Source organism: Oenanthe melanoleuca, unplaced genomic scaffold (assembly GCF_029582105.1).
Source record: "Oenanthe melanoleuca isolate GR-GAL-2019-014 unplaced genomic scaffold, OMel1.0 S109, whole genome shotgun sequence".
NCBI classification, from domain to species: Eukaryota; Metazoa; Chordata; class Aves; order Passeriformes; family Muscicapidae; genus Oenanthe; species Oenanthe melanoleuca.
Window position 1 is genome coordinate 16756 of NW_026612758.1, and position 13811 is coordinate 30566.

The 13811-nt window shown below is 47.4% G+C and overlaps 1 protein-coding gene across 1 annotated transcript; it reads left to right on the forward strand.

Annotated features, from left to right (window-relative positions):
- Positions 1 to 3122: 3122 nt before the first annotated feature.
- Positions 3123 to 9123, forward strand: LOC130266625 (guanine nucleotide-binding protein G(I)/G(S)/G(O) subunit gamma-7). The gene is made up of 2 exons (XM_056515897.1): positions 3123 to 3261; positions 6358 to 9123. Exons 1-2 carry the CDS (start codon positions 3181 to 3183, stop codon positions 6481 to 6483), a joined length of 207 nt encoding a protein of 68 aa, XP_056371872.1. The 5' UTR covers positions 3123 to 3180; the 3' UTR covers positions 6484 to 9123.
- Positions 9124 to 13811: the final 4688 nt, after the last annotated feature.

Sequence of the window (13811 nt, forward strand, 5' to 3'; positions counted from 1 at the left end):
AGATCCCACAGTGGAATCTGGGATTGGAACAGGTTCACATCCCACAGTGGAATCTGGGACTGGGAGGGATTCACATCTCTCAGTGAAATCTGGGATTGGGAAGGATTTAGATCCCAGAGTGGGATCTGGGATTGAGAGGGATTCAGATCCCCCTATGGAATCTGGGAGTGGGGACAATGTAGATCCCACTGTGTGGATCACTAGTGGAATTTGGGACTGGGAGTGATTTAGTTCCCACAGTGAAATCTGGGATTGGGAGGGATTTAAATCCCACAGTGGAATATGGGATTGGGATTAATGTAGGTCCCACTATGGAATCTGAAACTGGGAGGGATTCCCAGTCCCACAGTTCCCTGTGGGACTCAGCACCGACTGCTGCTTCTTTTTACTCTTGGGAGATGGAAAAGGCGCCCCTGGGAGGGGGAACCTGGGATTCACTGGGAATCACTGGGAATCACTGGAATTCACTGAGATTCGCTGGAATTTACCGGGATTCACTGGGATTTGCTGGGATTCAGTGGAATTCACTGGGATTCACTTGAGTTTCGCTGGGATTCACTGGGATACACTGGGATTCACTGAGATTCGCTGGAATTTACCGGGATTCACTGGGTTTCACTGGGATTCGCCGGGATGCACTGGGATTCACCGGAATTCACCGGGATTCACCGGGATTCACCGGGATTCACCGGGATGCACTGGGATTCACTGGAATTCACCGGGATGCACTGGGATTCACCGGGATTCACCGGGATGCACTGGGATTCACTGGATTCACCGGGATTCACCGGGATTCACCGGGATTCACCGGGATGCAGCCGCGCTGTTTTGCAGCGCCTCAGCCCGCAGCAGGAGTTCCCCGCAGGGATCAGCCGCCTTCCTCCTCCCGTTTTCCGCAGAACCAGACCTGATTTCACCCTGGCAACTTCCCCGTGCTGCCTTGACTCAACTTCCAGGACGGGAGGGGCGGAGATTTCCAAACAACGCCGCTAATTCAGGGAATCCTGCCGGGGCTGAAGCGCCGCTTGTTCCCCCGCTCTCCCCGCCCCGTTCCCGAGCGATTGAGGAGCTCGGAGCTCGCCAAGTAAAATAATCCCCGAGAGTGCCGCTGTGGTGCGGAATAAACTCCTAAAATGTCTAAACATAGGCGAGACAGCGAGGATTTGGGACGGGACGGGCGCTGCCAGCCCGGCCCCGCCGGCTTTGAAGCTGCCAGGGCCGGGGAGATTGGAGCAGCCTTTAATGAAAGGGTGGCGGGGCTGCGGTGGGAGCGCCCTGTTTGCTTTGGCTGCTTCTCCTCCTCCTGCTGCTGCTCCTGGAATCGCCTGCTGGGGGGTGGGAGCTGCCCCCGGTGCCTCGGGAAGGTCAGGGCTGAGTCAGAGGCAGGGGGTGACAGCAGTGACACCTCCACAGGGCTGGCACTGAGGGAATGGCTGGGCAGGTGACAGCAGTGACACCTCCACTGTGACACAGCTCCACAGGGCTGGCACTAAGGGAATGGCTGGGAATGGTGTCTGGCCGAGGGATTTGGTGTGGCTGGAGCTGTCCCCGGGATAGGGGGGATTGTTTTGGTCTCGTGGAAAAAATCCTTCAGTTCCTGCTGTGAAACAGAGGAAGGGGGTGCAGGGACACTGCCCCGTGGGCAGGTTGGACAAAAATCCCATGGGGATGTTGGACACAAATCCCATGGGCACAAATCCCATGGAAGGTCAGGCACAAATCCCATGGACACAAATCCCATGGACACAACCCCATGGGCAGATTGGACACAAATCCCATGGGCAGGATGGACTCAAATCCCATGGACACAAATCCCACAGACACAATCCCACAGACACAACCCCACAGACACAATCCCACAGACACAATCCCACAGACACAACCCCACAGACACAACCCCAGGGACACAATCCCACAGACACAACCCCACGGACACAATCCCACAGACACAACCCCATGGACACAATCCCACAGACACAGTCCCACAGACACAACCCCACAGACACAATCCCACGGACACAACCCCATGGACACAATCCCACAGACACAGTCCCACAGACACAACCCCACAGACACAGTCCCACGGACACAACCCCACAGACACAATCCCACGGACACAACCCCACAGAACCATCAGTGGGACCGGCATCCCAGAAATTTGGGATTTTTTCTGGCTCTGACCCCCAGCAGAGCACTGCTTGTGAGCTGAGGCCTTGGAAAAGCTTCCAAAATTTCAGTGATGGAATTAAAATCATCAGTGGGTTGAATAAAGATGAGTGGTGAAGAGTTTGGAATATGGGGATTTTATATATTGTAATATATTAAAATATATAGTAATGTAGTATATTAAATATATTAAAGATATTAAATATAATAAATATATTAAATACATTAAATATGTTAATTACATTAACTATGTTAAATATATTAAATATATTATATATTAAACGTATTAAATCTTTAATGGAAATCCCTTTTATATCTTTAATAATCTTTAATATCCCTTCAAAATCTTGAAGGGAAATCCCTTTTAAATCTTTAAAGGAAATAAATTTTAAATCTTGAACGGAAATCCCTTTTAAATCTTTAATAATCTTTAATATCCTTTTTAAATCTTGAAGGGAAATCCCTTTTAAATCTTGAAGGGAAATCCCTTTTAAATCTTCAATGATCTTTAATATCCCTTCTAAATCTTGAAGGGAAATCTCTTTTAAATTTTTTAAGGAAATCCCTTTTAAATCTTTAAAGGAAATCTCTTTTAAATCTTGAAGGAAAATCCCTTTTAAATCTTCAATGATCTTTAATATCCCTTCTGAATCTTAAAGGGAAATCCCTTTAAAATCTACAATAATCTTTAATACCCTTTTTAAATCTTGAAGGGAAATCCCTTTCAAATCTTCAATAATCTTTAATATCCCTTCTAAATCTTTAAATAAATCCTTTTAAATCTTTAATAATCTTTAATATCCCTCCTAAATCTTCAAGTAAAAAACTGGATTTAAATCCCCCAAAACCCTTCAAGCGCTGCTGCGAATATTCCCATAAATCCCTTTTTTTTTCCCCAAATCCCTTCCCAGCCCCCAGGATGGAGCAGACACCAATCCAATTTGCTTTTTCCATGTTTTTTTTATTTTATTTTCCAGGATTCTGCTGTGCTGGGGCTGGAGCTGATGGCAGAGGATGTCCACCACTAACAACATCGCCCAGGCTCGCAAGCTGGTGGAGCAGCTGCGCATCGAGGCTGGAATCGAGAGGATCAAGGTCAGCCTGGGGGGCAAAAAACATCCAGATTCACCCCCCTGGGGGGAGAGCAGCATTCCAGGATCCTCTCCATCAGGGATGTGGTGATAAGGACAGGTGGGATGGGTTTGGGATCCAGATTTTGGTGTGCAGAAGGAATTCTGTCCCTGGGACGGAGATTCCCTGGAAGCGCCCAAGGAGGAAAAAGAGGAACCTCCAGGTGTGGCTCCATCCCTGCCCTGTGTCATTGAGGAAATTGAAATGGAAAAAATGAGATTGGGATGATTTTGGAGCTTCCTCAGGTTCCTCCAGGCTCTCCCTTCCCAAAAAAAATTATTAAAAAAAAATAATTTATGCCTTAAATAATGGATCCTGAGGTTCTGCAAACCTTACCAAGAGGAATCAGGGAATCTTTTCCTTCAATTTTTCATCCCAAATCCCTGAAAAACACACAATCCCTTTTAAGTCTTTAAGAATATTTAATATATCTTTTAAATTTTTAAGGGAAATCCCTTTTAAATCTTTAATGACTCCATCAGGATTTGGTGATAAAGACAGGTGGGATGGGTTTGGGATCCAGATTTTGGTGTGCAGAAGGAATTCTGTCCCTGAGGAAAAAGAGGAACCTCCAGGTGTGGCTCCATCCCTGCCTTGTGTTATTAAGGAAATTGAAATTTTAAAAATGAGATTGGGATGATTCTGGAGCTTCCTCAGATGCCTCCAGGCTCTCCCTTCCCAAAAAAAAAAAAAAAAAAATTAAAAAAAATAATAAATTATGCCTTGAATAATGGATCCTGAGGTTCTGCAAACCTTACCAAGAGGAATCAGGGAATCTTTTCCTTCAATTTTCATCCCAAATCCCTGAAAACCACAGCTATGATAATATCTCTTCAAATCTTTAATAATCTTTAATATCACTTCAAATCTTTAAGGGAAATCCCATTGAAATCTTTAATGACTCCATCAGGGATGTGGTGATAAGGACAGGTGGGATGGGTTTGGGATCCGGATTTTGGTGTGCAGAAGGAATTCTGTCCCTGAGGAAAAAGAGGAACCTCCAGGTGTGGCTCCATCCCTGCCCTGTGTCATTGAGGAAATTGAAATTTAAAAATGGGATTGGGATGTCTCTGGATATCGCTCCAGGCTCTCCCTTCCCCAAAAAAAAAAAATTAAAAAAAAATAATTTATGCTTTAAATAATGGATCCTGAGGTTTTGCAAACCTTACCAAGAGGAATCAGGGAATCTTTTCCTTCAGTTTTCATCCCAAATCCTTGAAAAACACACAATCCCTTTTAAGTCTTTAAGAATCTTTAATATATCTTTTAAATTTTTAAGGGAAATCCCCTTTTAAATCTTTAATGACTCCATCAGGGATGTGGTGACAAGGACAGGTGGGATGGGTTTGGGATCCAGATTTTGGTGTGCAGAAGGAATTCTGTCCCTGAGGAAAAAGAGGAACCTCCAGGTGTGGCTCCATCCCTGCCCTGTGTCATTGAGGAAATTGAAATTGAAAAAATGAGATTGGGATGATTCTGGAGCTTCCTCAGATGCCTCCAGGCTCTCCCTTCCCAAAAAAAAAAAAATTAAAAAAAATAATAAATTATGCCTTAAATAATGGATCCTGAGGTTCTGCAAACCTTACCAAGAGGAATCAGGGAATCTTTTCCTTCAATTTTTCATCCCAAATCCCTGAAAACCACAGCTATGATAATATCCCTTCAAATCTTTAATAATCTTTAATATCCCTTTAAAATTTTTAGAGGAAATCCATTTAAAATCTTTAATAATCTTTATTATTCCTTTAAAATTTTTAAGGGAAATCCCTTTTAAATCTTTAATAATCTTTAATATCCCTCCAAATCTTTAAGGGAAAAGCTGGATGCAAATCCCCAAAAATATCCTGCAAGTGCTAATGACTCTAAACTGGGAATATTTCCATAAATTGCTGGTTTTTCCCCAAAATCCAGGTCTCAAAAGCCTCCTTGGAGCTCATCCCAAATCTCTTCTGGGTTATTTATCCACACCATAAAAATGTTGATTTCCCACTTCCAATTCCCCATTTTCCTCCAAAATCTCCACAAAATTTCTGGATGTCAAACCTCAAAAATCCTGGAAGATGTTCCCAAAAATCCTGGGTGCACCAGGCTGGGAAAATCCCCCAAATTTTTGTTTTTTTCCCCCCAAATCCAGGTCTCTGGGTTATTTATCCACACCATAAAAATGTTGATTTTCCACTTCCAATTCCCCATTTTCCTCCAAAATCTCCACAAAATTTCTGGATATCAAACCCCAAAAATCCTGGGTGCACCAGGCTGGGAAAAACCCCCAAATTTTTGTTTTTTTTTTCCCCAAATCCAGGTCTCAAAACCTCCTTGGAGCTCATCCCAAATCCCTTTTAAATCTCTTTATCCAAATTTTGATTTTCCACTTCCAATTCACCATTTTCCTCCAAAATCTCCACAAAATTTCTGGATGTCAAACCCCAAAAATCCTGGAAGCATCAGGCTGGGAAAATCCCCTAAATTTTTGGGTTTTTTTCCCAAAATCCAGGTCTCTGGGTTATTTATCCACACCATAAAAATGCTGATTTTCCACTTCTAATTCCCCTTTTTTCTCCTCATCTCCACAAAACTTTTGTTGGGAAAAACTGGATGTGAAACCCCAAAAATCCTGGGTGCACCAGGCTGGGAAAATCCCTCAAATTTTTGTTTTTTTCCCCCAAAATCCAGGTCTCAAAACCTCTTTGGAGCTCATCCCAAATCTCTTCTGGGTTATTTATCCACACCATAAAAATGTTGATTTTCCACTTCCAATTCCTCTTTTTCCTCCAAAATCTCCACAAAATTTCTGGATGTCAAATCCCAAAAATCCTGGAAGATGTTCCCAAAAATCCTGGGTGCACCAGGCTGGGAAAATCCCCCAAATTTTTGTTTTTTTCCCAAAATCTAGGTCTCTGGGTTATTTATCCACACCATAAAAATGTTGATTTTCCACTTCCAATTCCCCATTTTCCTCCAAAATCTCCACAGAATTTCTGGATATCAAACCCCAAAAATCCTGGATGCACCAGGCTGGGAAAAACCCCCAAATTTTTGTTTTTTTTTCCCCAAATCCAGGTCTCCAAAGCCTCCTCAGAGCTGATGAATTACTGTGAGCAGCATGCCCGGAGTGATCCTCTCCTGGTGGGAGTTCCTGCTTCTGAAAATCCCTTTAAGGACAAAAAACCCTGCACCATCCTATAGCTCTGGAAAATTCCAGAAGGAAATTCCCACCCAGCCTCTGGATCCAGGCTCCTCCACAGCTCCAGGGGTAAAAAACTCAATGCTGGCTTCAAACAGAACTTAAAAAATTGTTGAGAAAAACAAAAAAAAAACCAAAAAAAAAAACCAAGAGAAACAAAAAAAACCCCCAAAAAATCCCAAGAAAAACAACAAAACTACAGCCAAAAATAATCCTGAAATTATCAATTTGGAAGCTAGAGGGCTTTTAAGGAAAGTGGGATTAAAATCAGGATTTTAATTTAAAATTTACCCAAAGGGTTGGTGGGAGGGAGGGGATTTTTCATTGGGATATTTGGATTTGGGAAAGGGGTGGAGGAAGAAGAAGAGGAGGAGGAAAAGTCATTCCCAGTGGGATGTGAGAGCTGGAAATTCCAATCAGGAATTTCCTGTGGAGAAGGGACAAAAAAAAAAAAAAAAAAATCCCAAAAATTCCAGCTGGAAAAATCCTTTTTTGGGAAAGCCAAAGGGAGACTGGGGAGGGAATGGCTCTGAGAGGGGGGAAAATCCCAGGAGGAATTTTAGGGAGCCCCAGGGATTTTTGGGGTGTCTCTGTGCTGTTCCCAAATTCTGGAAGGGAGGGAATGGAGCAGAAGGAGCTTCCTGGTGGATCCAGAATTCTGGAAAAATCGACTTTTAGGGGAATTTAAATCCAAATTCCCAGAATTTCCCATCTGCCTGCTGGGAAATGGGCAGGAATGTTCCCATCCCTTGGGAATTTGGGGTTGGGATTTAACTGGGAGTGATGGGATCTCACTGGGATGAGGAATCTGGGGGAGCAGGGAAAGGGGATCCTGGAAAAATGGGGAACAGGGAAAGGGAGAGCAGGAAAAAGGGGATCCTGGAAAAAGGGAGAGCAGGAAAAATGGGGGATCCTGGAAAAGGGGGATCCTGGAAAGGGAGATCCCAGAAAAAGGGGGATCCAGGGAAAGGGGCAGGAAAAGGGAGAACAGGAAAAGGGAATCCTGAAAAAAAGGGGTTCCAGGGAAAAGGGGTTCCAGGGAAAAGGGGATCCTGGAAAAAAGGGAGAACATGGAAAAAGGGGATCCAGGGAAAGGTGGAGCAGGGAAAAGTGAGATTCTGGAAAAGTGGGATCCTGGAAAAGGGGAGCAGGGAAAGGGAGAACAGGAAAAGGGAATCCTGAAAAAGTGGGATCCTGGAAAATGGGGGATCCTGGGAAATGGGGGATCCTGGGAAATGGGGGATTCTGGGAAATGGGGGATTCTGGAAAAGGGGGATGCAGGAAAAGGGGGATTCTGGAAAAGGGGGATTCTGGAAATGGGGGATGTGTCTGGGCCACCGGATCTGTCGGGAAGGGGCAGATCCCGGGATTTGGGTGCAGTGTCCGAGCCCAATCCGTGTCCCTGGGGCTCAGCAGCTCCTGGGAGAATCCCAAAATTCCAGAATTCCAGCATCCATGAGGCTGGAAAAGGTTTCCCAAGCCCACCCGTAGGGAGAGGCCATTCCCGGTTATCCTGAGCACAGAATTTCGGGAAGAGAAGGGATAAAAAACAACACCTGATGTGAAATCCTGGGAATTTCCCCACTCCCAAAAAAACACCTTGGATTGGGATAGGAGTGCCAGGAATCCCCTGGATTCCACCCCGGGAGCTGCTCCCCCTTTTCCCGAGGGATGGGATCCGTGTCCCCTCCCGGGAATGTCGCTGCTCCTTTTTTCCTCTTTTCCAACCTAAAACCCGCCCGGCTTTTCCTGGGAAGCTCCCGGAATTGCGGGGCTCGGGAATGTCCCGCCCATCTCGGGGTCATTTCCCGATGATTCCCCTCAACCCCAGCAGAGTTTGATCCCAGATCCCAGATCCCAAATCCCGCCGGGAATCGCGCGGCCGCTCCCGATCCAGCCCGGGATTCCTTCTCCAGGAGGGAATTCCCTCCTGTCCTTCATCTCTCGGACAGTTCCAGCCTTATTTTTCTACTCCGGATCTGATTCTTCCTCTGTGTTCGAGACCAGAGCTTGGTGCTATCCCGGAGCCGGGGCTGGAGCCGGGAATTCTTCTCCTTCCTCCTCCTCCTCCTCCATCCCCCCATCCCGGGAGGAATTTTGGGATGTGGATCCCAAGGGATGCTCGGCCAGGAGCTTTGGGGTCGCTCTGCCTCCCCCACCCCGGGGTCCTGCCCGAGCAAAACTGAGCTGGAGAAGGGAGGAGAGGGGGAAAGGGGATGGGAAAAAGGAAAAGGAGAATGGGAGAAGGGAAAAGGAGAAGGGAAAAGGGGATGGGAAAAAGGAAAAGGGGGGAATGGGAGAAGGGAAAAGGGGATGGGAGAAGGGAAAAGGGGATGGGAGATGGGAAAAGGGATTGGGAGAAGGGAAAAGGAGAGGGGAAAAGAGAATGGGAAAAAGGAAAAGGGGATGGGAGATGAGAAAAGGGGATGGGGAAAAAGGAAAAGGAGAATGGGAGGAGGGAAAAGGGAATGGGAGAAGGGAAAAGGAGAGGGGAAAAGAGGATTGGAGATGGGAAAAGGGGATGAGAGAAGGGAAAAGGGGATGAGAGAAGGGAAAAGGGGATGGGAAAAAGGAAAAGGAGGATGGGAGAAGGGAAAAGGGGATGAGAGAAGGGAATGGGAGAAGGGAAAAGGGAATGGGAGATGGGAAAAGGAGCCAGGAGAAGGGAAAAGGGAGTTGGAGAAGGGAATGGGAAAAAGGAAAAGTTAGATGGGAGAAGGGCAAAGGGGATGAGAGAAGGGACAGGGAGTCAGGAAAAGGGAATGGGAGGAGGGAAAAAGGAATGGGAGGAGGGAAAATGGGGATGGGAGAATGGAAAAGGGAATGGGAAAAAGGAAAATGGGGATGGGAGAATGGAAAAGGGGATGGGAAAAAGGAAAATGGGTGGGGAAAAAAGGAGAAGGGGCTGGGGAAAAGGGACAAGGAAAAAGGAGCTGGGAAATGGGAAAAGGGCCAGGAGAAGGGACAGGGAGCTGGGGAAAGGGGATGGGAAAAAGGAAAAGGGTTGGGAGAAGGGAAAAGGGGCAGGAGAGGGGCAGGAAGGCCCTGGAGCATCTCCTGATCCAAAGGATCCCAGAATTCCGAGAGTCCCACTGGGAGCTGCTGCCAGGTGCTGGTGTCTCCATGGGTGACTTATTTTTGGTGGGAAAAAAAATCGTTTAATTTTGATTTTTTGAAAATTTTTTTCCCCCCCCCTCACTTTTTTTTTTTTTTTTTTCCATTCTGGATTTTTTTCTCCTTGTCCAAAGAAATCCGTGCTCATCCCCTTGGGTGTTTTTGTATGGCAGAAATAGAAGTGCAGATTCCCAGCAGTTGCTTGTACTTTGTTCAGTGCATTTGCCAAATACATTTATTTAAAAAAAAAAAAAAAAAAAAAAAAAAGAAAAAAAAAAAAAAAAAAAGGGAAAAAGGAGGAAAAAAACCACAAAAAAAAAAAAAAGACTTTTCAAGACTTTATAAGTGCTGGAAGGGGGAGCAGGAGGAGCTGGAGCCCAGCTCCACAAAAGCCTTTTTTTTGGGATTTAACCACATGCCCAGATCTGTCCAGCCTTTCTTTATGGGATGTGGTGAAGCCAGTGCCAAAAATAGAAATCTGGGAAGAAAAGAGCCAGGGAAACTTTGCTCCTGTTCCAGTTTTCCTCCCTTTGCCTCAATCCCCTCCCTGTCTGGGGGATGGAGCCAGGACACCCCAGAGCCTCTGGATCCTCCAAATCCCTTTTTTTTTACCCCCTTAAAACTGTTAAAAATCCAAATTTATTTAAGAAAACCCCAATAATTCATTTACCCTGAGCCCATCTGAGATCCTCCCAAATCCCTTTTTTTTTCCCCCTTAAAAATCCAATTTTATGTTACAAAATCCCAATAATTCATTTATTCCAAGCCCACTTAGGATCCTCCCCAAATTCATTTTCCCCCCCTTAAAACCCTTAAAAATCCAACTTTATTTAACAAAATCCCAAATAATTCATTTACTCCCAGCCCACCTGGGATCCTCCCAAATAAATCTTTTCTTCCCCTTAAAAATCCAATTTTATTTTACAAAATCCCAATAATTCATTTACTCCAAACCCACCTGGGATCCTTGGCTCTCCTCATTTTCTCTTTCTCTCTGGTCTATCATTCAAATGATCATAATTATTATTATTATTATTGTTATTATTATTATTATTATTATTATTTGCCAAATTCTCGTTGCCAAATCCAGGTTTTTTCTGGACTGTCCTTAGGAAGTGGTCGGTGTCTGTGCTGTAGGCTCCTCATCTGTCTGCAATATTTTGTTTTTTGGGGTTTTTTTTGGGGTTTGTTTTGTTGATTTTGCCCTTTCTCGTGTGCCATAGCCCCGTGGTTAATATCTCGTGGAGTCGTTGTTCCCAAGTGAATGGATCACACAATAAAAAAAAGGCTCACTTTGCATTTTGCCAAATTTCCTCTGCCTGCCTGTGCTGAGCTGAGCTCAGGGGGTTGGGAATTCTGGATCCTCTGGGATTGGAACCCCTGGGGAATCCCCTGTCCCCTTTTCACCCTCTTTTGGGAAACCTTCAATCTGAAAAATTCCATTTTTCCTCCCTTGGGAGCTGCTCTGACCTCATCCCTGGATGTTTGGGTGGGATCAGGAATTTTGGATCCTCTGGGATTGAAACCCCTGGGGAATCCCCTGTCCCCTTTTCCTCTTTCTTTGGGAATTCTTCCAGTCTCAAAATTCCATTTTTCCACCCTTGGGAGCTGCTCTGACCTCATCCCTGGGTGTTCAGGTGGGATCAGGAATTCTGGATCCTCTGGGATTGGAACCCCTTGGGAATCCCCTGTCCCCTTCCTTTTCCTTTTTCCTCTTCCTTTGGGAATCCTTCCAATCTCAAAAATTCCCTTTTTCCACTCTTTGGGATTGAGGATTCTCTGGGATTGAAACCCCCTTGAAAAAACCCCTTTTACCCTTTTTTGGGAATTCTTCCAGTCTCAAAAATTCCATTTTTCCACCCTTGGAAGCTGCTCTGACCTCATCCCTGCATGTTTGGGTGGGATTGGGAATTCTGGATCGTCTGGGATTGAGGATTCTCTTGGATTGAGGATTCCCTGGGATTGAGGATTCTCTGGGATTGAATATTGTCTGGGGTTGAGGATTCCCAGGAATTGAGGATTCTCTGGGGTTGAGGATTCTTTGAGATTGAGGATTCCCTGGAATTGAAGATTCTCTGGGGTTGAGGATTCTTTAGGATTGAGGATTCCCTGGGATTGAGGATTCCCTGGGATTGAGGATTCCCTGGGATTGAGGATTCTCTGGGGTTGAGGATTCTTTGAGATTGAGGATTCCCTGGAATTGAAGATTCTCTGGGATTGAGGATTCTTTAGGATTGAGGATTCCCTGGGATTGAGGATCCTCTGGAGTTGAGGATTCTTTGAGATTGAGGATTCCCTGGAATTGAAGATTCTCTGGGATTGAGGATTCCCTGGGATTGAGGATTCTCTGGAGTTGAGGATTCTTTGAGATTGAGGATTCCCTGGAATTGAAGATTCTCTGGGATTGAGGATTCCCTGGGATTGAGGATCCTCTGGAATTGAAGATTCTCTGGGATTGAGGATCCTCTGGGATTGAGGATTCTCTGGGATTGAGGATTCCCTGGGATTGAGGATTCTTTGGGATTGAGGATTCTTTGGGATTGAGGATTCCCTGGGATTGAGGATTCCCTGGGATTGAGGATTCTCTGGGATTTAAACCCTCTGGATCTCAGGGATTCCCTTTTCCCACCCTTGGGAGCTGCTCTGACCCCTCTGGATCTCCCCTCCCACCCCTGGATGCTCGGATGGGATCGGGAATTCCAGATTCCCAAGATTTGCAGAAATCCCCTCATCCCACCCTTGGGAATCTCCCAACTCTCAAGAATTCCCTTTTCCACCCCTGCTCTCCCCATCCCTGGCAACACTTGGGAATCTCCTTTTTTTTCCCGGGAATCTCCGGAGCCGTCCCATCCCACGGGACCACGGGAATACCAAACCCAGCGCTTCATTCCTTCCCTTTTTTTTTTTGGGAAAAAAAGAATCCCGGCCTGCTCCAGCTTCCACATTCCTGGAAAATCAGCGGGATGCAGGGAGCGAATCCTTGGGATGCGCCGCAGCCGCGGGCCGGGAATTGTTGGGATTTTTCAGCGTCTGCCCCAAAACTGGGGGACGGACATCGCTATCCCCAGAATCCCAAATTTTCCCGAATTCCCAGCTCGGGGACACCTCTCTGCCGGGAATTCTGTGCCGGAGGTGGCAGCGGGTGGCGGTGCCAGCGCCAGGCGACACCGGCCGGGTGGCACCGGGCTGGGAGCGGCTAAAAATAACCTCCCTCCTCCGCAGGGATATTTTCAGCCCGGCTGCCGCTCGAATTAAACCTAATTAACTCCCCGTCTGCCTAATTAACTCCTCGCATCCGAGCCGGGGTGGCCCAGGGCACCGCGATGTCCCCACGCGGGTGACGCGGGGACACCCGTGACGCAACGGGGCCACCGCGGTGACATCACGGAGGGATTTCCTGCTCCGGGAGGGGGATGGGGGCAGCTCCGTGCCTCAGTTTCCCCCGGTTTTTTTGGGGGTGTCGGGATGGGCAGAGCAGCCGCGCTGTGTGTGTGTGGGCGGTGCCCCCCCGTGTTTGTGTCGCCAGTGTCGCTGCAGGGCGGAGGCCGAGCCCGGGGCCAGCAGCCGCCGGAGCCGCCCGGGCCAGACTCACAAACTCGTAAATCAGCGGCTCCGGCGCGGCTCCGGCCCTGCCCTGTCTGCCCGCGGAGCCGCCAACGGGCCCCGAGCCCCCCCGAACCCAAAAACCCCCCCGGGTCACCTCCCCCCACCCCCCGTGGCGCCCCCCCCAAAATAACCCTCCCCCCGTGTCAGCTTTTATAGGGGGGGTGACCTTCTCATTATTTATTAATTACCTAATTATCGCCCAGAGTTTAACTGTGTCCCAGGACCCCCATTCCCAGCCCTGGATTCCTTTTCCCGGCGCTGGGAGAGTGCGGGGGGTGAATCAGGGACCCCTCCCCAAACCCCCAGCCCCGTCCGCGAGCTCCAGGGTTCGGGGTCCCATTGTCCCCCCCTCTTTGGACTTTGGGGTCCATGGGTGGGGGTGTCTGGGGGGGTTCCTTGGCTTTGGGGGTGCCCCAGCTGCTGTTTTGGGGGCTTCAGAGGGGTCTCTGTGCCCATGGGGGTGTCTGGGGGGGTTCCTGGGCTCCAGGGGTGCCCCAGCTGCTGTTTTGGGGGGGTTCAGGGGGGTCTCTCTGCCCATGGGGGGGTCTCCGGTGGGTCTGAGGGCTCCTGAGCCCTTGGGCTGCTGTTTTGGGTGTCCCTGGGGGGGACA

Coding starts and splice junctions, on each gene's coding strand:
- LOC130266625 (XM_056515897.1), top strand. CDS start 3,181: ATGTCCACCACTAACAACATCGCCCAGGCTCGCAAGCTGGTGGAGCAG. Junction 3,262..6,357: donor CTGGAATCGAGAGGATCAAG/GTCAGCCTGGGG, acceptor CCCCAAATCCAG/GTCTCCAAAGCCTCCTCAGA.